A 24,691-nucleotide genomic window follows, 5' to 3' on the forward strand; every position below is an offset into this window, starting at 1 on the left:
CGGTTAGTGATCGGACAGAAGAGAGAAGAAAAAAAGTGATCCAACCAGATCCCTCATATCATTCCTATATGTTCGGGTTGTCCGCGAAGCCTCATATCCATCTCAAATATAGAGAGAATATGAGGGCTCGCAGATGCACCCGGACGCACCCGGTCAATCCGTCACATAGGACGCGACCTCATCCCGGATCATCTTGTTCTTTTCTTTATTTATTTATTTCTTTTTCTCTCTTTCTCTCCACCGATCACGTGTAAGTGACCGGACATATGAGAAAAAAAATTAAAGAGTGTGGTTGCTTGAACGGAGGGGACACGCCCGATCACTGACCGAACGCGTTCGCGGACGTTCGAGGGTCTAATTTGCAAGTCGTGGCTGAAGATGCTCTTAGCTCATTTAGGGATTGACTGACCCAAATATATGGTCAGTAAGAAAATGACCCAAAACAAATTCATAGAACAAACCAGGAAAAGAGAGAGCACAAATTTGAAACCAGAACCAACGGCTAAAAACTCGACTGACCCAAAATCAGTTTTCAGGCGACTTCCGTATATATAGCTCTAAAGTGATTATTTATTTGACTGAATTCTTCGAAAAGCATCTAACCAAAGTCCTCCCTCGTCACAGTGTTTCAAAAGCAAAAGTCCTCCTCACAGTAAGATAGTCTGATCAACATCATACAAGTAGGAACAGTCACCAGAATCGGGATCACGCCCGGGGAAATGTGAAAAGCCCTACCGAAACAAATGCAACGATCCACCTCAACGTGAACCAGCGCTACTAATTCTTGAATTTGTAGCTCAGGACTGCAAAGACCGCTTGCATCAATCCAGAGGCAAAGAGGATGGCGGTGATGATGAACGCTATGGTGTACAACCCGTTGCGGCAGTGCTGCTCACGGCACGTTCCCATGAATCTGTGTGCCCATTTGTTGCAGCGCATGTCCAGGTCGTGCCAGATGGGCTTGAGGTAGTTTTGTTCCTGCTTGTCCACGTGCAAGACCACATCGCTTAAGAGGTTGGCGAAGCCTTGAGCCACCTGCTTGTCACTCGCCAGGAACTGTTCGACGATCCCGGCGCCAACTAAGAGCTTGACATCCTCCACCGTACCCGCCACCTGTGACATGAAGACGCAGTAGGCCGTCACATACCGTTGTGTCATCTGCTCCTCCAGCGCCATGAGGTTACGTAGGATCGTCCACGTGTTGCTGTCGACCCGCAGGGGAGGGATCGACAGCGTCCCTCCTTGATAGCTAACGTCCAGGATGGAGGACTTAATGTCGTCCACGAAGTCCTTGCACTTGAACCGGATGTTGCCGTGGCAGCGGTACTCCGTCGCACGGCGCCACCGCCCTGTGCGAGGCCTTGCCGTGTTCTCTTCCATGGCTTTCGGGGGCTTGGCTGGCAGGAAGAAGCCGCGCACTAGCTGCAGCAGGTGGGACGTCTGACCCGGCGCCGGCCGTGCCTTGTTGCTGATGTAGAGCTGTGCCTGCAGCAGCCCCTGGACTGAATGTGCTATGCATTCGAGGACGCTGGGCCTGCCGGTGGCATCTGTAACGTGCTCGTGGATCTTCTGAAGCACGAAGAAAGGTATCTGGTTCTCACAAAGGAACAAGGTATCACGCTGCGAAACGCTGTCGGAGACTCCGCCGGCTCCCGTCACGGGAGCTTGAGGGGTGCTGTTGTCGGATCCTGCCTCCTCACTGTCGTCAGTATACGTCATAAAGAGACGGAGCAGATAGCAGCCATCGTGCAGCAGCATATTGCAGAAATGCTCAGAAGACAAACTATGGTCGGGCAGATGTGCATAGCACCTCCTTACTTTGTCCTCCAGATTTTCCAGCATCTGTATTAGGTCATCCGGCTTATCGCCAGATAGAATATAGCTGACGGCTTGCTCCTTCATTTCCGTCGATTGAGAAAGACCTTCACGATGGTTGTAAGCGCCGATCAGCACGCTGTGCGGCGTGAATGCGTCTGCATCGACCCGACGGAGTTGTGAACGGACCTTCGAGATCGCCACGGGTATGGTCGATTGATCCACCGGACTCCCGCTGCTCGACCCTGCCTCCACATCCGCCTCGCATTTATCCTGTATCAACATGCATGCATGTTACTCCTCCGTTTTTAAATATAAGTCTTTTTAGACATTAAAAAACTATATACATTATATAAATCTATACTTTAAAATATGTTTATATACATCCGTATGCAGTTCTTCATTAAAATCTTTAGAAAGACGTATATTTAGGAATGAAGGGAGTACAATTAATTACAATTTATAGTACGCGTGATTCGATTTTTCCAAACTGGCTCATCTTTGTTCTACTACTAGCTAGGTTGCTACATGATCCCGTGTCAACTCTGCAAAGTTTCGTCTACATTATCTATTTGAAAACACGTTTTAATGATCGATCTACTTTTTTTTCAAATGGTCACGGGAAGGCTGCCTACGTGAATCTTTACCTAATAATAAAGAGGCTATCGCTTTCGTCGGAAAACCCATCAAAACGATTTTATAAAAAAAAACCTTGTTGTTTATGACATTCAACCCGGAGTCCCTTCATAAGTGGATCTTAGAAAACGCTTCATGTTTTTAAAAAGCCCCCTACATTTGTAAGAATTTGTAAGAGGAGCTCCCGAGCTTGACTGCACCCCAAGCTCCCTCCGTCGTAGCCCGACCCCGTCGACCTCGCGCCGTCGACCAACTTCGGACGGAGCCTCGCCGGCGACCTAGGCCAGCAGCGCCGCCCACCCCTTCTTCTTCCCTCTTCTCTTTCTTCCGCCTCACCATTTTCTCTCTACCAGGAACCGCCATGGACGCCCGAGCTCGCAGTCGCATCTCCAGCGCGCCGCCGCTCAGATCCGTACTCCCTCGCCCAGATACGGCCGCCACGGACCCATTCTCGTCGGATCCCACCCTAGGCGCCGTTGCTTCGCCTCTGTGCACGTTTGGCTTCAGATCGAGCGGCGGCTCCCGATCCGATCGGGATGCAGGACGACGGCGGCATCGCTCCGGGAGGCGGGGAAGTGGCTGACATCGGGGAGAGACGGATGGCGTCAGGATCCAGCACCTGATGTGGGACTAAACCCATTGCACTCTTTACATCAATCTATACCTACTAATAAAAGAAATAGGTATTCTTAGTCCGTCAATGATATTTTATAAAAAAACCCTGATGTTTTTAACATTAAACTCGTAGTATATATTAAATGTTTTTTAAAATACTCATATCTTTTAAACCGTAACTCCAAATTTAACTATTATATATGGAATTTGATTAGAAAAATATGTAGAATTTAAATATGATATTATTTTATCTGTTAAACGTTTAATAAAAATACTATCTAGGGTGCAATCTTAATACATAAGTCATTATTCGTCTTTCTTTCATACCGGTACTCATCCGGGCTGGGGATGAACACGTCAACAAAATCAGGATTGGAGATGAAACTGAAGGTCACTTGACTGATTCTTTGTACGTATTAAATCTATATGCAAGCCGTGTTAAAGTAGAAGACCTGTGAAATTTTGAACTGCACTTTTGTAGGATAAGACCATATTTGTTTGTGCCGTAACTACAAATTCTCAAATTATAGACCATTTTTTATAAATTAAGAGCGTGTGGTATTTCTTTCTCCCGTTGCAACGCACGTGCCCTTTTGCTAGTATATTTTAAAGTGGTCTTAATGTCAAGATACTGATCCGGATTATGAGAAAAATTAGATCAAAAACCTAACCAAGTTGATTTTATTATAACAAAAAACTCGGTTGAAAACCGTAAAAGAGAGAGTAAAGAAAGAGAAATCAAAACAAAGGACGCCCAAAACAATACCCGTCTAGTTAGCAAACTAAAGAACATCATCACGAGAGTCACAACTAGATGAGGAGAGTTATCGATCGAAAGATCATAATACCAAGACTTAACAAGCAGCCTAACGCACCACACCGACGTGCGTACCGAGCATCACGACGCAACAAAGGAGAATCCACAACAATGATTGACTAGCATGAACCTTTACTAACTCCGTCATGAAGATTCCTTGTGGAGGCATCTTGCGGCATCATTGAACAAAGATGAACCGCGACAATGCCAAGAGCATGAAGCTCGCCACACAACAATGGCAACAATGGATGTTTTAAATATGCACAACGACAGGGGCGACACCGAAGAACGTACGTAACTGCCGACCCATCCGGCCGTACCAACACCAACAACATCCCCGCAGCAACACCCACACGTCAACCAAGCACACCCCCATGATGATGCCTTCAAGAAGGGTCGCGACGCAGATGCGCCACCATTATCCGCACTAGGAGTACCTGGGCTAGGGGTTTTCCCCGGTGTCTCAACTTCCGTCCTCATTTGACCAAGCAAGGAGAGCCTTGAACATTGGTCATTTCGTCGCCATCCAATAACAGCTCGTACAAGGAAGAGGTGTCATACAGGAACGACGTGGTCTAGAGAGGAACACTCCTCACTAACCCGACTTCGGATTTAAGAAACCGAACCACTCCAAAAAAAGGTCGAGCCAAGATGACGCTCGCAGAGTAGCACCCCCTCGCCGACACCGAACACACCACAGTCGATCCCTAGCCAGCCGCACCACCACCACCATCCAACCCGCAGAGAGCGGACACCACACGAATCCACCAAACAGATGCCTTCGAGAAGGAATGCGACCCAAAAATGCGCCGCCATCGACCGTTTCGGAAGGACCGGAAACAAGGGTTTCCCCTTAAGCTTCAAAGGAAAAGTCACGATTACAACAATGCCTTCAACGAGGTAAGCGACACCCATAAACGTAACCGTGCGACTCCTGTCAGAGCAGGGGTTTTATCTATAAAGCGGGACGAAAGCCTGTTTCGGGAGCAGGGGCTTCGTCCAAGTAAACAGACCACCTTTGAGGAGCACGGGTAGACCGCAAAACGCTGCAACATGCACCACCACAGAGTAGTGGTCACTGCAGACCGCCACCGCACGTGCCAGCTCCTAGCCACCATAAGCCATATCCCATGGGATCCAACCTACTCACGCCACCACCATGTGCGAGCAGGTAGAAGCACCAGCTGAAGACACAAAAAGGTGAGGGCGAGCACCACCACACGCGCCTCACACAGACTACCCCCACCAGTGCGCAACTTGCCGAACAGCAACATCAAATCCCGACACCCATCCGAGCGAAGCAAGGAAGGTCGCCGAATCGGAGTAGGCCACCGGGAGGGAGCAGTGAGCGCATCCTCACCACCATCCCCAGCCACCACCAGCTGAACCGAAGTGCGCCGGAGTCGTGCCGTGCCGGGCACCGCGACACGAGGCTCCTTCAGCCCTTGAGCGCGCCACATGGGCACCGACTGCCCGTCGTTGCCAGATCTGCCCGCCCAGCGTGGGATATTGGCGGCGGTGGGCAGTACGGGTGTAGAGAGGGAGGGGTGGGTTAGGGTGTATTTGGTTGAAGGGATATCCTTCCAGGGACAGGGATAACCATTTTTTTCGGTGGTTGCCATGCGTTTGGATCTGGGACGAGGAGGGACAGAGTCAACCAGATGCTGGGAATATTCTCAAAAAAAAGGGATGTGGTCAACCGCCAAAAACGGGCGGGCGGTTGCAACCACTCTGGGGCGGCCGGCGCGGCCGTCGCGGGAGGTGGCCGGCGCGGCCAGCGCGGGCGCGGTCGACGCGGGAAGCGGCAGGCGCGGGAGGTGGCCGGCGCGGGAGGATCCATCCTCCCAACCAAAAAAAAAGGATAACCCTACCCTTACAACCAAACAAAAAAAAGGCTATCCCCAGCCACCTGGTTGGGGATACCCACAACCACCCTAGTCTATCCCTCCAACCAAACACACCCTTAGTCGGGGGAGTGGCACCTAGACACCAAAGTAGTTGAAGGAAGCCATTGCAGTTGAAAGAATTTGGCCAAGCCGGCACCCTAAACACGCTATCGAACTCTAGATTCCACTTAATGACAACATCAAAGAAGGAAATTAGATTTACGAGTCACCAACCACGAACCTATGACATTGTTCATCGACTTCTGCAGACCATTGTCTACGTCCGCTTTTGAAGTAACTTTGGAGCTCCAAAAAACGAGGCTCGAGGACACAAATCCACTGTAGAAAGATGAAGATGGCCCCATTGCAACAACATCTCGGTTTGAACATACAACCGCATAGACCCATCACCGACCAAAGGGCAGAATACCGTTGTCGTCGAAAGACAAAGAGTACTTTTATTCAATGTCGTTCTCGCCCTTGCCAAAGCCAAGACGTTTAGTGATCGAAACCCTAAACTACTAAAGCCCTAACCGTACAACTACATGGATCCGCACACGTGAGATCTGACGACCCCCCTCACCAGTGACGATCGAGAGGTCGTTAACAAGGGAAGCCTCTAGAGGCCGGCATCGAAAGAATTGGTGTGCTAGTGCAGAAACCTTTATAAACAAAAGTATTAGTGACGCACCAGTAAAGGATAACATCATTTGTATTTGCCCAAAATACCACCGTCAGCCTACCGTTAATAAAGAACATGCCACTACTAAGAGGGCCCAACAACGATTCTACTATAATCACCAATAGTGTGTGGAATTATGGCACGTCAGTAGTTAGACTAGTATTATTGGTGTAGCCTATTAGGCAGCATATCAATAGTAACTTCTGCTGGGCTCGCTTATGGATCTCACTTGCGGCGTGTCTTTTAGCAAATACGCCACTAGTATTATTTTTACTAGTGGTGTGCCGATAATGCCACACGTCACTAGTAATTTACATTGTGCCCACTGTTGGGCCCCTCTTACCAGTGGTGTGCCCTTTAGCCAGCACGCCACACACGTATGGGTAATTTTTTTTAAATATTGCATTTTTTATTTCTTTTTAAAAAATATTGCACAAAATTCAGATTTTTCAAAAATAATACGGCCTCGGCTTAGGCGTGGCCGATTGGAACCTATCGGCCTAGCCAAGACCAATAAGTCTCAATCGACCTTGGTTAGGCCGATAGGCCTGTCAGCCTGGCTTTCGGAAGCTTATCAGCCTTGGCTAGGCCAATAAGTCCCTATCAGCCTTGGCTTAGGCCAATAAGTACTAATTGGTGTTGGCTAGGCCAATAGGTGCATGGGATTTTTTTTTGCATGTTAGCTATTTTCCACGCTCCATTTCCCGCCCCGTTTCCCGCCAATTTACCCTCCCATACTTTCCCGCCAATTTATCCTCCCATACTTTCCCGCCAAAATTGGCGGGAAAATGGCGACGAAAAAAGAAGAAGATTCGAAGCAATCCGATGAATCGGCTATGGCGACGACGTTTCACCTTGTTTCTGACAACGACGACGGGGGGTGAACAGGCTCGGCGTCGGGCAGATGGGCGGCGATGACCAAGGAAGGCAATGAGGTAGCGGCGATGCCGGCGGGCAGTACGGGTACTAGGAGGTGTGTCGGCAGCGAGGCAGTGTCAGTGGGAGAGGCAGTCGGAATGTAGTTATGTTGAATCAGTGTGTCTTCTTTAGGTAGCAAAAGTAGTTAGACGTGCATGATCATGATCGTGGTAGTGTCGCACTATCAGACGAAACTTGCTCTTGCCATGCCTTCTCTTTCCCTTTCTTCATTTGGTTGGTGCCACTAGCCAAGGCACCAATACAAGTCTATGGTTGATAAACTTAGCCAATTTGGAAAAAACGAAGAATACATCGCTACCCCTCTACTACGACAACTTTCTCTAGTCCTCTCTCTCCCTCTCTCTCTCTCTCTCTCTTCTCTCTTCTCTCTTCTCTCTCTCTCCCTCTCTCTCTCTCTTCTTGCAATTTCCATGCTTTATCTACTCTAGCTCTCCAGCTACCTTACAAAATCAGTGATGTATTCATACAATATAACGTGTCTTGTTGTGTTTGTGGTTTTCGTTAAAGAAGACGATGTCGTCTTGCTGAACTCTAGCCCCCCAGGCAGGTCCGTGGATCAGAAGTAGAGAAAAGACTCGGGTCAGGTGCCACCAGCCCACGAGTATGTATCACCAAGCAACAGCTAGCCCGAGCTCCATGTTTGTGGTAGCCATCAAAGGAGGTTGACGCGCATGCATGCAGCCTGCTGCATCTTGTCGTTTGTCTCTCGTGTTTCCAGCGTTTGATTTGTTTCACGTCTATGGCCTAGCCATGCATCAAGGGAGAGCAAGCAAGAGCTTTGGTCAAACAGTTCGCTCTTACTATATACTACTCCCTCCGTCCCAAAATAACTGTCTCAAGCTTAGTATAATTTTGTACTAGAGCTAGTACAAAGTTGAGACACTTATTTTGAGACGGAGGGAGTATATGAAAATAAAAAAGACCTCTAAAAAGTTGACATGCAACTGGCTTGTAGTCTGCAGCAGCTCTCCATGCAGCCTTGTTGCAACATCTCGAGAGGCCAGCGCCGCATATTTGTCTTTCTCTTGCAGTTTCCACGACGGTCGTTCTTGTAAGAGCATGCAAGGCGCACTTGGGCTGGAGCCTATCAATTTCTAACCCAATTTATAATGGTGTAGCTCAGGGTTAACAAGTAAAAAAACTAGTGTTGGTGCTAAGACGGTTGTACAAACGTAAGTATAAAAGTAAAAGTTGCTGGAAATTTCGTGTCCTAGCCTGTCCTGTGTACTATTCTCTTTGTTGCTAAGTATAAGTCTTTTAAAAGTTCTTACTAAAAATTGGCGGGAAATTGAGCGAGAAATGGAGCCTGGAAAATAGCTAACATGCAAAAAATAAATCCCATGCACCTATTGGCCTAGCCAACATCAATTAGTCCTTATTGGCCTAAGCCAAGGCTGATAGGTACTTATTGGCCTAGCCAAGGCCGACAGGAGCTTATTGGCTTCGCCAAAGCCGATAAGCTCCGACAGGCCCATCGGCCTAACCAAGGCCGATTATGACTTATTGGTCTTGGCTAGGCCGATAGGTTCCAATCGGCCACGCCTAAGCCGAGGCCGTATTATTTTTGAAAATTCTGAATTTTGTGCAATATTTTTTAAAAAGAATAAATAAATGCAATATTTAAAACAAATTAGCACACGTATGTGGGCTGTTAGATGTGTGTGACATGTAAAGCATTGTCACTAACAGCTATGACCAATAATTGAGTTGAGCTCATTGTACACATGTGTGGCCATCTCTCATGATTTCTCCTCTACAACACTTCTTCCTTCTCTCCTTGTTCTTTTCTTCAACTCCGCCATAAACCTTGCACAATTGTAGATCTAGTTAATTAGCACTTTATAGATGTAGCTAATTAACTAAGCTCTAGCTAGTTATATCTAAGGTGTGTTTGCTCAGTGCCCTCGGGCTCCATGCCTCGGAAACATTGGTGGTTGTCTTCAGCCTTATAAAGTAAATGATTTCTGTCTGGTCAGGCCAAACCACACTGCTAGTGTTTGGTTGATGCCTAGCATGGGCAAGTATTACCACCGTAAAGAAATATAAAAACATTTAGATAAGTATAAAAGTATTTGAATTACTAAAATCAGTAAAATAATGATCTAAACGTCGAAAGTACCTTTCTACATGCGAACTCAAATGTTTTGGTATGAACAGTACAATAAAATAAATGAAAAAAAACAGAAAATTGGAACCTTTTGTGGCATAATATAAGAAATGTTTGTCATGCGTCTAAAATTTCATCACAAAATCACATAGGTGGAAGTCGTGGCAACAAAATAATTATCAGATCTTCAAAATGCATTTGAAAGTAACATTTTCAAAGAATCGATTTTGTTTTTTCCACCACGCCTTCCACCAATTTGATTTCGTGATTAAATTTTGTATGCACAACAAACATTTTTAAAAGTATGCCACAAATTTTTTAAAATTTTGTTTTGAATCTGTTTTAATTTCACTATTCATGTCGGAAGCATTTGAACACGTGTTTTGAAACTCCATGTCTTCAAAACGTTCTTATATTTGTTTACAGAGCGAGTACTATGCAAGGTTGCCAAACCCAACAAACAAAAGTAGGGTCAGACAGCTCGCCAGGCTACCAAACGCCTGGTACAAGCTAACCAAGATGCATGGTAAACTGCCCGGGCAAAGCTAGGTGGTGAGGCAAGTTGCCCATGCTAGAATCGGTTTCTCCAGGATGGCAAGCAAACACACCCAAAGGCCATTCTCAGGGATGCTACATGCTAGGCGTGACAAGGCTAGGAAGCAATCCAAACATTCTCCTACTCTCTTTCCCTCGCCTTGACCATCTCACGTGCATTAAATTAAGACCTCTCTCCTCCATTAATGGTTAGCTACATCTCCTCCACAAACCTCTCTCGTTTAAATTTCTTTTCCCAAATCCTCTATATCCCTCTCCATTCCTACCTCGTCCCCTTCAATCCACACCACACCACACCATTACCATATATATCTGGCCTCCCTCCCCCGATCAATGTCTCGATCCACTCTTTGTCCTTGCCTGAATATGAGGCTGTCCGTAATGAAAGTATCATAGATAGTATCATGCATGTCAACTAGTCAATTTCGATGAAATGACATAAAATTAAATATAAAAAAAGGGTTGAGTATCATATCATGATACCGTTTCATATTAAATGATGTGCTACTGTGTGTCTTGCATGACAATAAATGAACTATCCTATGATACTAAAATAGTACTATGCATTACGGATGTGGTATCATAGGCCCTGTTTGGATACTCTAACTCGGTTAGAGGTTAAAGTTAGATTCTAACCCTAGACTAACTTTGAACTAACTCTAACCAAAAAGGTGTTTGGATGATAGGGTTAGATTATCAATAAAAGCACTTTTTCCAATCATTTGGCTCCTTTATCTAGGATTTGGTGTGGTAGAGGTAGAGGGAAAAGTAACTTTTTCTGGACCCCACCTAACTCTAACCGAAATAAGCACCTCGTGGGTGGTTTAGTTTTTTGAATGAGTTAGATGCATCTAACCAACTTTAACCCTCCTGCTTGGATGTTTTGGGCTTAGTTGGTCCAATCTAACCAACTCTAACTCTAACCCATGGATCCAAACAGGATCATAGACTAGTATCATATGCATGGTATTAATATAAGATACTACCTATTACAACCAGCCTGAGTATTAACTTCCGAGGCATCATCGTCATCTTGAATGAAAATGTACATTATTCTGCACATGCATATGTGAGATGATTAAATTTTGTGTTGGACCATCGAACTATCGTTATGTCAATGAGCAACTTTTTAATGCATGGATTGCTAGTGTGGTACCGATCATCGAGCCGAGCCAACACACCTCATTTTAATGGCTCATGTGTTTCTTTTTTCAGGAAATATGTCATCGTCGACGAGAATGGGCTCTTCTATACCGGCGATGAAACGACGGAGGAGCGAGCGCCTCTCTTAAAGGGACATGTTGATGACATATCATCCTTGTACAGCTCGGTAGAAACCGCTCACCCTGCCAGTTCCTTATTCAACCAAACTGAGCACTAGATTAGTAAATGATACGTACTAGAGATGCTTTAGTTTTTTGTATACACACATTTGCTGTTGAGTTGACGTTTTGAACTTTACTATACAGAGTTGTCTTTTCATCGTCTTACTTATGTTTCTAAAAGGATGATAGTGATCCTGCCATCATCTTAGTTATCTAGAGTTGTCGTGATGAATCTGAGAAGGTTTACAAGGTACCTGATTCACATTGTGCTAGACTCGCAGAAGTCGCCTTCCCTCGCGTACCCCTCGCGTCACCTCCCCTCGGGCAATGCCAGGGGCCCCGAAACTCTAGCCACCAGACACTTTTTATCCTTCCCGAACCGCCGCTGCCGCCGGCAAGGGCCGCGGTGGCGGTGGGCCGTGCGCCTTAGAGCCAGGGCGGGTGGTAGCTGCGGATCCCTAGTGAGGTGGAGGGGCCGTCGCGCGTGGGGAGGTCGGGGGTTGCGGATCTGGCCTGTCCAGATCCGTCACGGTTTGACCTTGATCGGCCGGTGGCGCGAGAAGGATCGGTGAGTGGCGGCTGGAGGCCCCTGCCGGCAATGTCGACGACGGTCCTCCCTCGGTTCCACCCAGCCGCGTGATGAGGGGGGGGGGGACGCGACTTCCAGTGAAAACCGCGCCGACTTCGGTCATGGCGGATGATGGCGGCGTCTAGGACGTCGTTACCATCTCGAGGCATCTTTGTTGCAGGTCGTGGCACCCCACTCGTGATGCTTCGGGGCGAACCCTAAAACTGGATCTATCGGTCGGACGATGATGGCATCTTCGATGTCGTTTCCCTCCTGAGGGCGTCGTTTTGGAATACGTGCTAGGTGGATGGGACAAGAGGAGGAGCGGTGTTTGATCTACCACGATCTCTACAGTGGATCCCGGGGGCATGGCACTGCAGTGGTTCGGCGACACGCGCGTGTAGACGGATACGTGCAGGATGGTGGCGCTCTCTGGCCTCGTGGTGGCGTGGACGGCAGGCCTAGCAAAGAAGATGCGTCTGTTCTAGCTCTAGAGATGGACCGGTGAAAGATGGTGAAGGCAGCCTCTGAGTGTGCGCGGGGCCGGTATGGGTTCCAGTCCTAGTGTGTGGTTGGGCTGAGGCATCCGGCTATAGACGTTAGGATTTGTTGCGATGTCTGTTTGGTATTTGGCGTGGATATTCGGCACAACTTCATCAAGGGATAGGAGTAGCAACAGATGTTGCCTAGACGGTGGCTTCAGGCTGACTGATATATTACTTTGTATGGTCTCTGTGAATAATTAACAAAGTGGATGTATGCATCGTCCAGATGCAAAAGCCGGGGGTATATCCTCCTTTTCTAAAGAAAAAGAAATGTCACCCGCTCAAACTTCGGGATCGTTCTAGTCATGTTCTCTGTAACTCAAGCATCATATATTCACGATCAGGCTATGGAAGTCTATCATTGAAAAGCTAGGACTCGCGCACATGAAAACTTCCATATGGCTCCTGGATGAGTGAGTCTACGAGTGATGCGATAGGAGAACTGACAAACGCAACCCCAATCGGCAAGCTATGGCTTCCCTGACCATGCTTGTCTCGTAGACCATTTGGAATGAAAGAAATGCACGGGTGTTCCTCCACAAGAGTTCGTCACCGACTACCTTGCTTTCCTCCATTATTGAGGAGGCCAAGCTCTGGATTATCGAAGGAGCGAAGAATTTAGAGAATATTTTTTCAGACGAGTAATTGTCATGCCGAAGTTGTGAATGTGTTGTACAACTCTTAACTCTATTCTCCCCTTATTTAATAGATGAGGCAAATCTTATGTCTCCGTTTCGAAAAACATATGTCACCTCCATGAGGTTCTTGTTTTGAGCCTTCCCCAGATTTTTGTGTTCGCAACCACTCCGGTATCACATATAGCAAATATATGATACACGAATGGTTTTTGAACCTTTATGGACGAAACATCTCCAGAACGGTCAAGCTACAAGCTTTTAATGCTAATGTATATGATGTTGGAGTTACTGAAAAGACGAACAAAACGATCCCAATGTGTGGATGAGTGACATTTATTGATTCCAATTGAATAGAAGAAAATTATTCTTTGATGTTAGAAATCTTGGAAACACCTTCTCTAGATTTTCTCATAAATGTTGCGATGGCAGCAAAATGAGAACCTTGGCTCATAAATGATGACATGGCAGCAAAGATGGCTCCAAAATATTGCCGTTATAGCAAGAATGAGCCGTTTGGCTAATAAATTCTGCAATGGTAGAGAAAATGGTCCCAAAAAGCCTTCATGGCAGCAAATATGGGCTCTTTAGCTTATAAATGATAGGTTCGTAATATATATGAGAACTTTTGGCCAATTTTTTTGCATATAGTCGTTCTTGAAGGTAACAAATGATTTAAAAAACAAATCCTCACGCTATTCTGTTTTTCATATATAGGGAGCAAATGAAGATCAACAAGCTTATCATGTAGGGTATATGTCCCATCATGTGTATGAGTAACTCAGAAATTATGTATATATACATTTATGCATATCTCAAAAATTTGTTTAATGTGTTGATGAAATTAAATAATTGCGATAATACTTTAAAATAATGGAAATTGCTCCTGGTGGTGTGTGGGTATAACTGCACCCACTAATATGATGCAGTATAAATTAATGATGTATGCCCCAAGTAGCGCGCCACTAGAAAGAATATATAATTTTGAAAAACAAGTAAAGCTTATTTGTGATATAATCCACACACCACTAGTATAACATGTAATTAGTGATGTGTGTTACGTGTGTCACATAACTAGTATGTGTTACTAGTGGTGTGCCATCTACACACACTAATAGCAATTTGAGCATGCCACTAGTAGGCTTCTCTGCACTAGTGATGTGAACGTGAATTGGTTAAAAAAAGTAGATGATACCGTGTCAATACATGACCCAAACACCAAAGAGGCATGACTCGGCTGACAGAACCTCAAGAACCTATGAATTATTAACCAAAAGGTCAACGAACCACAACTAAAAGGCAACCATGACAACCAGCCTCAACCTAGGCTAGTGTAACAAAGCAAGGTGTGGAAACAATAATCATCCATAACCACAAAAAAATCAAACTGAAAACACAACCACAACATCATGACCAAACTTGGTTAAGGATGACAACAATTGAGTAAATTAATATGGGTGAAACGTGTGGTGGTGTATGCATGTATGGGGAATAGACAAAATTCACTTCATCTCTTTCCCTAGCCGTGCATTGCACTGAAGAATATTTTTATCACCAATGTTGGCAGTAACTTAAAGAGCTCAACTCTATGTTATTTTATTAATACAAAAATGAATTTAATTAAATTGCATTATATTACTTGAAAGACCGGGGCTGGTTTAAATATACTTTAGTCCTTAATCATAACTAATAACAACTACAACCACTACCTTGACCGAAAGAAACCACACTCGGCCTGGAATTTCGGGATTGGTGAGTCAACTACCGTACCACCTCATCACCTTCCCGCAAATCGCACCACCCCATCGCCTTTCCCCATCCCGCCACAACTCTGTACACGTCAAGGCCCCCTTTGGTTCATAGAATTTTTTTAGGAATTCTTAAGCATATGAACTTTGTTAGAAAAAAGAGATCCTTTGAAGACTTTTCGTTCAGACGAATGGATTCCTATTCCTATCTAGTATATGAATAAATCATTCACATTAAAAAGAAAAAAAAATCCTAGACTCAATGAAAAAATGATTATCCTATGCATAAAATGACATCTCTTTCCCTATAGGAATTGAGATGCATGTCATCTCACTACTTATGACATTCCTATGTATGTACTATTCCTATCCTATGAGACAAAGGAGGACTCACAGACAAGGCCCCGAGTTCATGAAAAGTCCAGTGTTGACACTCACCTCCTTCCACAACGCCAGTGTCGGGGAACGAACGAGTGGTTCACAATCCTGGATGACAAGATGCACCCCGGGTTTCATGTCGATCATCTCTTAGCCATTCGTGGCCTAGCGTTCATGGCGATGTGGGACTCTATCAACATGACGGAGGACAAGGTGGAGGCCCTCAGGGGATAAGGGGATCTCCTAGATGCATGTAGTGGGAAGCACGACTGCATGTGGTTGTCGCGATGACGACTGGTTGCGCTCCTTATGCAGGTGTTGTGGTGTGAGAAGCAATCGTGTCCAGTCTAGGTTACCACAAGGCTGCATGCCTTGCGCCAATGGTGTCACTTGTCTCAATGGAACTTTGAGGTCCTCGAGTGCACCAACACGGTATCTATCTCGTTCAAGCGGTAGCCTGGACGTCGATGGATGAAGCAGCGGCAACGACAGTGGCCATGCGCGTGGTATATGTCATACCCGGTTGTGGAGTGGATGCTGATAGTGGGTGTCAGAGAGCATGCAACAACCAACGTAAGCACATTTTGTTGATGGACAGTTCCCTGCCATTATCAAGAAGGTGTCATTTGCATTTTGTCACATGAAGGATGTTGGGGCAACGACCCTAAGGACTTGGTGGATGCTTAATTTGTGGATAGGCCGAATATTGAGTGGCTCCGCGCAGACCCGCTTTGCTAGATCACTCGACTCCTAGAGGGCGTGGTGATAGTCTAATGTGGTAATTCATCCCACCAATCTACAAATGCTAGTATGGCCTCGCATTGGTTATTAGGTGGTGTGTAGAATCATCACCATGGTGATTAGAGCACACTTGACCCGCTTTGCTAGATCACTCGACTCCTAGAGGGCGTGGTGATAGTCTAAGGTGGTAATTCATCCCACCAATCTACAAATGCTAGTATGGCCTCGCATTGGTTATTAGGTGGTGTGTAGAATCATCACCATGGTGATTAGAGCACACTTCATATCCGGGTTCAAAAATCATGTTACTTCATATATTGGTCGACATGGTGAAACAAATTTGTGTCATTATCATGTTGTTGTCTTCTTATTGATGTGCTCACTTTCTGTCTTTGGTCTACGCAACCAGGTTGAAAAGTCCTTGTCATGGTCATCTTTGACCGAATATCAAAATGGTGGCACAATGATGTTTATCTCCTTAAGACGTTGTTGTAGAAAAAGCTTGACTTAGGCTTGGGTGTTATTTCTAATGGATCCGATGTTGTTATGTGTGTTTTGTGCTACACTTATTGATGAATCCGGTCTCAATGTATTGGGTAGACCTTAATAAAAATGGTTATGTTCAACACATTGTTATAGAGTGCGATTTCAACATCCTTTTCAAAAAAAATTGTGTCTAACCCAAAACATGGTTAAATAAGTGGTCTTTTCTCATTAGGAGTCTTTATAATCTAATACTTTCTTAGGCACATTTGAAAAATGTGCCATATATAGAATTAAATAAATGTTTTTTCACATTATAAGTCATATATAGTAGTATTCAATTCATCATTCATGACTCCCAGTTCAGTATATTCATACATCTAATGTTACTAAAGAAGGTAAATACACCAACGATGCAAGAACTTGCATTGGATGATCACTTTGATGCTAAAACTTATAAAATACTCTTTTGAGTGCTTAAACTTTAGTGCAAATTGCCATTTTCATCCCTAGCTGTCAACTCTACCTATGTGGCACATATTTCTATGTGTAGTCGCTAAACTTGCCTATGTGGCGTGTCTGGGTTTTTCACCTATAAATATATACTAGAGAACTCTATTTTTATATCAGTCTAACGTATTTGTCCTACTTGTCACCTGGAGGGACGCGTCCACCGAGCATAGTGCAACGGCTAGCCATTGTGCCTATGTGTCCCCAGTCGTGGTGGTGGTCGGGTGGCTCACCGAAGGATTCTAAGATCAATGGATATAAGGCATCGTATCGTATAATAATATGCTGGTTGTGCTTGTTAGGGCAAACACGTGTCCAATGCGGTGACTGCCTCCGATCTAAACTATCCCCTCCGATTCTACGATTTTGCTCATAGAATCTAAGTTTCTACGATCCTGATAGTTATGATTCTATGACTCGCGATCCTATCAACGGAGCTCCGATCTCATTCAGAATCGCGATTCTGACAACTTTGCACCTACCGCCAAGAGGAGGGTTGCCTCCGCTAGCTTTGGTTACTCTATGTGGCATGATATGACAGACAACATGTAGGTGGGTGTATTGGTGTTGTCGGCTTCACGTATCATGGATGCAGAGTCTCTTCTGGATGGCATGGTTCTCGAATCACGTGAAGTTGGTGCTAGCAGTCGTAGGAAATGGTGACGAGGTGTGCGTGGTACAATTGTTTCTAAATTGTTATGGTGTGGTAATGTTAGGCGCACTAACATACTAATATGATGTCTTCACCTTTGGGGTTAACATGAGAAGTCCAACGCATCGGGTGGTTGTGCCTGCATCGAGTGTGTGTTGCGTGGGGGTTGCTTCGTGGCGGTGCAGTGAGTATTGGCTCAGAACCATAGGATCATATCTTGGCCAGTGTGTCTAGCGTGTGTGGCATGGAGGTTGCTCCATCGTGGCACAAATGGCTTATGCAAGTAAGATCAAGACCACATTTGGCCCCGGACGACGTGCGAGCTACGGGCGCAATCACCTGGTGTAATAGGCACGTTTGATGGTAGAGCTATAGGTTGCGGCGCAACCACAACTTAGCTTAGCAGAAAATAGTGTATATATCTACGGAGTTATCTACACTGCATGGATCGACATATGGCCCCTTCTAGGCTCTCGAGGTGACTCAACAACAATCATGCTTATTAGGTCACGTAGATCCGATAGGTTTTGGAGATTTTGCAGCGAGGCATGTCCTTCGGAACCATATCCATGTGTCGGCATGATGTTCCTCCCATCATGGTTTATGGCGGAAAGAGGCACATGTAAATTAGCTAGCTTTCGTCTAGGTATTCTTTTTTCAATCATGGTTTGGAAGGAGTATTTATTTCAAATAATTGGCGTAGAGGGTTACATGCGTAAAAAATGTCTTGCGTGGATGGCCTCGAGTTATTATATATATAAGCCCATTTGATGAGTATAATTGTTGGATTTTATTTGACATTGCTTCCATAATTAATAATATATGGGTGTGTGCCTCAACCGATGCAAAGGCCTAGGGTATATCAACTTTTTGGAAAGAAATAAAACCAGTTAGATACATATGACACATTGGATCAAAGAGTGACCGGCGAAGGGTGATATCATCGCAGCCTTGAGGCAGCTGTTCGACTTGAGGGGGTGCCGGTTCGGGTTGCTCAAATCTGCTTCAATAACCTTGCTACCTAAGAAGAACAATGTTTCACATGCCTCTCATTTCAAACCCATCAACCTCACACATAGTCTTGGAAAGTTCTTGTCCAAAGTGAGGCCGTATAGCTTGGGACCAATGCTACACATCATAATCTCGAGGAACCAATGTGCTTTCATCAAGCAGGGGCACATACAGGACATGTATACCCAGAATGTGATCAAAGACTTCCAGAGGCGACACCGGGATTATTCCTCAAGCTTGACAACCCAAAGGCTTTCGATACAGCCAGGTGGGAATACCTTTTGGAGCTACTACAAGATATGGGTTTCAACCCATGGTAGAGGGAGTGGGCTGCTTTGATCCTCTCTTCGGCCACATCCAAGGTCATTATTAATGTTGAACCTAGATCCACATTCAAGAATTGTAGGGGCTGCGCCAGAGGAACCCTCTCTACCCCAGGTTGTTAATCATCGCCATTGGCCCGCTCGTGATGCTGTTTGACACGGCGGAGCTCGCATGGCCTCCTATCGCCCATTGGTAGCAGGGATGCAAGGTTGCACATCTCCTTTTATGCAAATGACGCTTCCATTATCATTCTTATGAGTAGGGAGGATTTCATGGTCCTGTTGGAGCTCCTTGATCTATTTGGCCAGGCCACCGACCTAGTGAACAACATCACGAAGAGCAAGATCTACTCGATCGCTTGCTACAAGTAGTACTAGGAAGTCGTCCTCGCCTCTTTCCCTTGCCAACACGAGAGTTTCCCATGCTCACACAATCTTAAACCCACTTTATCCTCGACATGATGGGATCACGTTTAGCAGGTTGGAAGGGGAAGCATTTCAATAGGACGGGCAAGCCTAGTCTCGTCCACTCTGTGTTGATGTCACGCTCCATCTACTTTGTGTCATCCTTCGCCCCCACCAAGTGGTTAATTGGCAAGGCCAACAAATTCATGTGTGCTTGATTTTAGAAAGGGGCTGATGTGTGCAATGGCGGACATTGTTTAATTAATTGGCAGAAGGTATGCAGACCGAAGTCCCTTGGTGGCCTTGATAGGGTCTAGTTGGCTTTGGTACATATGGATGGACAAGGACAAGGGTCGGGACGACAACTACAATTGATTACGTCGACAGGTCCTTGTATTATACCTATGTCACTATATTCACAAATGATGGTGCTAGTGCTAAATTTTGGACGGATCGCTGTTGGAGATAACTCTTATACTGTTGATAGTTTGGCGGCAACGGGATGGATTTGCGGCATGTGGGTTGCCTCTGCGACACCGGACTAGAGATAGCTGACCACCTTGCCATTGGATGCCCCTTCTCCAGATAGGTTTCGTGCATTGTCGCTAAGGCTATTGAGCAGCAGACTATTGCTTTAGCGCTAGGGCTCCCCGGGGCTAGAGGCTCTCGAGTCATTATTCTTCAACTCAATTTTGAGAAGGCATACAATTATGTTAGTTAGGATTTCCTTCGATGAGTTCTTCTTGCGAAAGGTTTTGAGGCTACTTTATGTGCATCTGGGGATGCAGCTTGTGTCTGGTGGTCACACAAGAGTGGTTGTGAATGAAAATAGTAGTAATTACTTTGCGAGTTGTAGGGGCCTTCGTCAAGGTGATCCGGCTTCCCCCATTCTTTTCAACTTTGTGGCCAATGCCCTTTCTTCCATTCTGGATCGGGCCGCTGTTGCTGGCCATATCTCTCCTGTAATCTTCCACCTCTTGTCATAGGGCATCACTCATCTCCGATATGCTGATGATACTATTATTATGGTTCAGTTGAGTGAGGTCTTCCTTGCTCATCTCAAGTTCATTCGTCTGTGTTTTGAAGCATTGTTAGGGCTTAATATTAATTTTTCCTAAAGTGAGGTGATCGTGATTCGAGTGTTAGAGGATGAGGTGGTGAGAATGTCTCAGCTTTTGAGCTCCAGTCTAGGCTCCTCCCCCCTTTAAATACCCGGGTCTCCCTATTTTCCCGTTTCATCTTTGTGCTAAAGAGTTTGGGTGATGACTTTGCATGGCCGATACAACACCTCCGCGGGGAAGGTGTGTTTTATCAATGTGTGTCCTTCCTCCCTTCCCATGTTCTCCACGGGCTTCTACCGTCTCTCGCAAGAGATTCACTATGTCTTTGACAAGAACATAGGTGCTTTTTTGGAACGCGGAGGATAAAAGACGCAAATATAGGGTTGGTAAGTGGAGTATATGTGTAGGCCTAAAAACCTTGGGGGTTGGACATTCCGAACACTGTCTTTATGAATAAATGTCTCATTATCAAATGGTGATGGAGGATTATGATGGCTACTCCTGGCACCATTTGGTTTGATCTGTTGAAACCTAAGTACTTTCCTTGTGGCAGCCCTATGTTTGCCTTCGCTTCCCATTGAAATTTTGGAAAGATCTGGTCAAGGTCCGTGATGTGTTTTGTGAGCATGTTCAGTTTATCGTTAAAAAGAGGGTTTCCACTCGCTTCTGGTTGGATTGGTGGTTATGTGACTCTGCATTAGCCTTTCTTTTTTCCTGTGTTGTTTTCTTATTGTTCTAACCCTGAGATTCCAATCTCTGAGTTCTCTCGCAATAATTGGGACCTAGGCTTCAAGAGATCCCTCTCTCCTACAGAGTTGGGTGACTCGCATCGCCTTACTGCTTTGTTCCCTTTGCTCTTGAAGGAGGAGGACATTGTTGTCTGCCCTCATTTGGTCTCTGGGAGGATTTCCATCAAGTCTTCGTATTCCCATCTCATTCCTCGATCTCCCACCTCAAAGTTCAAGAAAGTTTGGTCGGCCAACTTGCCACCCAAGATCAAGAATTTTCTTTGGCAGGCTATCCGGGGTCAGCTGCAAGAGAAACGAGCATGGCTTAGACCGCTGTGCTCTCTGCTCGCATATGGAAGATGCCAACCACATCTTTTTTGGGTGTGTGTTGGCTAAATTGGCTTGGTGTTGTATTCGATCTTGGTTAGATGTCTCCTCGTCTCCCACTCGTTCGATGAGCTTCGTGCGCTTCCTTCTGGGCTCCAGGGTTTGTCTAAATGGCTGTTGTGGGTTGGCTTTGGATCGCTTTGTTGTGTGCTTTGGACTACTAGGAACAAGTTCATCATTGAGGGTGTCTTTGCTAACAACCTGTCGATTTCTTGTTTAAGATGTTCATCTTCTTGTAGCAGTGAAAATTATTGACTAAGCCTGCCAATCGGGATGCCCTCGAAATGATGATTTCTAAAGTACGGGCATCTGCCAACTCCTTGTCTTCTCCAGCTGATGGTGATCAAGCTTAATGTCGTCACTACGAGCTCTTAGAGCATCTCCAACAGCTGCCCTATACTAGCACCGCGCCGGAAAAAAGGCAGTTTTAGCGCGCGCGCAACGCGGCGGGCAGCTCTAGCGGGCGCGCAAAAACGGCGCGCGCAGGCCGAAACGCAATCGCGCGCCCCTTATTTGCTGTGCCAGCTCCCCCGTGCGCGACTCTCCCGCGCTCGCTCCTCCACTCTCGCGCGCTCGCTCCCCACTGCCACCCCCATCCGGCCGCGCTGCCGCCGCCGCTCGCGCCCCCGGCGACCGTTCAGGCGCTCCCCGGCAACGGAGGGCTGAAAGGGTAGCCCGTTTTGTTGCCTCCTATCATGCCATTCGGCGTCCCGCAACGCACAATGATCTTCAGAAGGATCTGATTGAAGAGTGGTGGGCATGGCATGGACGACAAAGAGCATGATTTGGTTGTGTTTATTGCATATTTGTATTGTATTGTTCATGAACTATTGGTTGTGTTTATTGCATTATTTGTTGTCCTGAACGATAAACTATTTGTTTGAGTTGTAATGACTATTCATTGTTGATTTATTTTGTTTGTTTGATCATTTTTGCTCCTATTTTCTGAAATGTACATGTGGTTTGTGCGTGCTGGCGCGCTGCATTTTTGGACGCTGCTGGAGCGGCGCGCGCTGCATTATAGTACGGCCGTTGGAGCCAGCGTCTATCCCCACGCTAAACCAGTCGAAGCGCGCGCGGCAAACACATTTTTTGAACGCGGCGCGAAGCGCGGCTGTGGGAGATGCTCTTAGGGGTAGGTTGTTGGCCTGCGCGCCTATTTTATTTCTTTGTTGATGGCGTGGGTGCCTTAAAACTATTTGATCATGTGCACCGCTGGTTGTTGGCATGATGATTTTTGCATGTTGTGTTTTCTGCCTCGTGAATTTATTTATAAAGTTGGATGTATGCATTTTCTTAAAAAAAGGCTCTTCGAGGCGCTGGATGACCGATTTCTGCCGTGGTGGGACGATGTTCGGATGGTGGTGTCGGCTCGCGACAGGGCGGAATTGGTGCCGGCTCGCGACAGGGCGGGATTTACCCGGTGTGGAATATTTGGGGGGAGAGAAATCGTTGTATTTTCAAAAATTGCTACAGCACTGTGGCTGAGGTGTGTGGGCTTGCTAAGGATGCGTCAACGGCAACTTTTGTTTAGACGTGTAGTCAGCGATGACCTGGGCTAATGCCTGGTTTGGCTGGGTGTGTTTGGCGTTCGAGGCATTATCCAGCATCAAGTTGTAGCTAAGAGCAAACTCTGGTATTCTTTCCTCTTCTAATAGAATGGGCATAATTGCTGCCTGTCGTTTGAAAAACACATATAGGATCTAACAGCTGAAAAAAATAATGATCTGTATCTGTTTTTCTTTTGAGTTAAATATTAGAAAGACAAATCGTAGAACCTTTATTGAATATTAAAAACGGTCCACAACTTTGAAGCGTTGTTGCATTTACAGTTATCACTAGTAAAATAGTAATAACATCATATATGATCTAACATTTTTGAATTTGTGGTAACCTTTCCAGCAAAATAGTAATAACATCATGTAATCACTGACAAAACTGTAGTGAAAACAATCACATCCATTCCAAGAAACACTTGCACCCTTTGGAACAAACACGAAATCTAATAGGATATGTGTTCATATTATTTTGGTATCGCACAGTGAAGAAGTTGAAATAGGAATATGGTTGAGGTTTAGACTTTGGAAAGTCATCGCCAGTGTGACTTTGCAGGCAGGCAAGTAATAAAATGAGAAGAAATACGACCTTTCGCAATATACAAAAAATTAATCTTTATTAATAACAACCCTGACCTGTATAGGATTGCTTCAGCAGATGATCTCTAAGGTGTTTATTAACACTCTACATGTCCTTGTTAAAACCTCTTAAGGGCTTGTTCGGTTAATCTCAACAAGAAAGAGATTGAAAAGGATCGAGGGGGATTGAAGTGGAATTTGATTTGTAGGGGCTATAATCCCTTCAAATCCCCTCCAAACCCCTTCAATTCTCAAAGAACCGAACAAGGCCTAAACAACATATTTCTACATTTCCATCGACTTAAAAAGGATAACTGAACCAAAACCTAAACGGCCAAATAGGTAGTATCCATTTCGTACCTTGGTCCGTCGCAACAAGCCTCGCAAGCGTAGCTCAATCTCCATGACACCCCAAACTCCAGAGTTAAACCACCCTCGGTTTATTCTAGTGTGGGTGTGCTTGCAATTTTGTTTCGTTGCAACAGTGCCTCTCTATCTCTCTCTATATAAGCAGATCCATTGTAGGCAGAGATCCATTGTGCCACTGTCTCGATCCGCGAGGGACTATTTTTGTCTTTTTACGGTCAGAAGTACAAAACAACCGTCAACGCTGCAGTCATCCACACGGTTATACTGTTGGAAGTTGCCTGTCTTGTTCGAATCCTTTTGTCGGAGTTGTATTTGAGAAGTACAGTTAATTTGTTTTGTTCGCTAGTCACGTAGGTGAGTGCCTTTTTTTGGAGAGAGGAGTAGGTGAGTACGTTGGGAACCGAAACAGATATACTATGAAATAAAGAAAAGTAGCTCTTTTGATTCTAGCTTCGTTGCGAAGTACTCTCTCCGTAAAGTAATATTAATTTACAGAGGAAGTAGTAGACATCATTTGAACCTTACAATTGTATATTAAACTTTATAATTTGAGCCAACAATGCACATGTGTGCATGTAAAATTTAACCGTTATCCCGAAACAACATTATGAAGTGATGACATATAGTGTCAGCAA

The 24,691-nt window shown here is 45.4% G+C and overlaps 1 protein-coding gene across 2 annotated transcripts; it reads right to left on the minus strand.

Moving 5' to 3' along the window:
• Positions 1 to 524: 524 nt before the first annotated feature.
• LOC123398149 lies at positions 525 to 24,205 on the minus strand. Of its 2 annotated transcripts, none has more exons than XM_045092655.1 (2): positions 24,048 to 24,205; positions 525 to 2,088 (listed from the first exon to the last, which is right to left on the minus strand). In XM_045092655.1, the coding sequence occupies exons 1-2, from the start codon at positions 24,090 to 24,092 to the stop codon at positions 778 to 780; spliced, it is 1,356 nt and encodes a 451-aa protein (XP_044948590.1). In that variant the 5' UTR covers positions 24,093 to 24,205; the 3' UTR covers positions 525 to 777. The 2 variants fall into 2 exon arrangements, 1 of the variants encoding a protein (XP_044948590.1); XR_006610086.1 differs by lacking the exon at positions 525 to 2,088 and adding an exon at positions 9,086 to 9,196 and having other exon boundaries at positions 24,048 to 24,135.
• Between the last annotated feature and the right edge of the window lie 486 nt (positions 24,206 to 24,691).

Source organism: Hordeum vulgare, chromosome 5H (assembly GCF_904849725.1).
Source record: "Hordeum vulgare subsp. vulgare chromosome 5H, MorexV3_pseudomolecules_assembly, whole genome shotgun sequence".
NCBI classification, from domain to species: Eukaryota; Viridiplantae; Streptophyta; class Magnoliopsida; order Poales; family Poaceae; genus Hordeum; species Hordeum vulgare.

What these genes read in the sequence shown, in the direction of transcription:
- LOC123398149 (XM_045092655.1), bottom strand. Translation starts at nt 24,092, where the DNA reads ATGGAGATTGAGCTACGCTTGCGAGGCTTGTTGCGACGGACCAAG. An exon ending in GCTTGTTGCGACGGACCAAG is followed by an intron (nt 2,089 to 24,047) that starts GTACGAAATGGA and finishes ATGTTGATACAG; the next exon opens with GATAAATGCGAGGCGGATGT.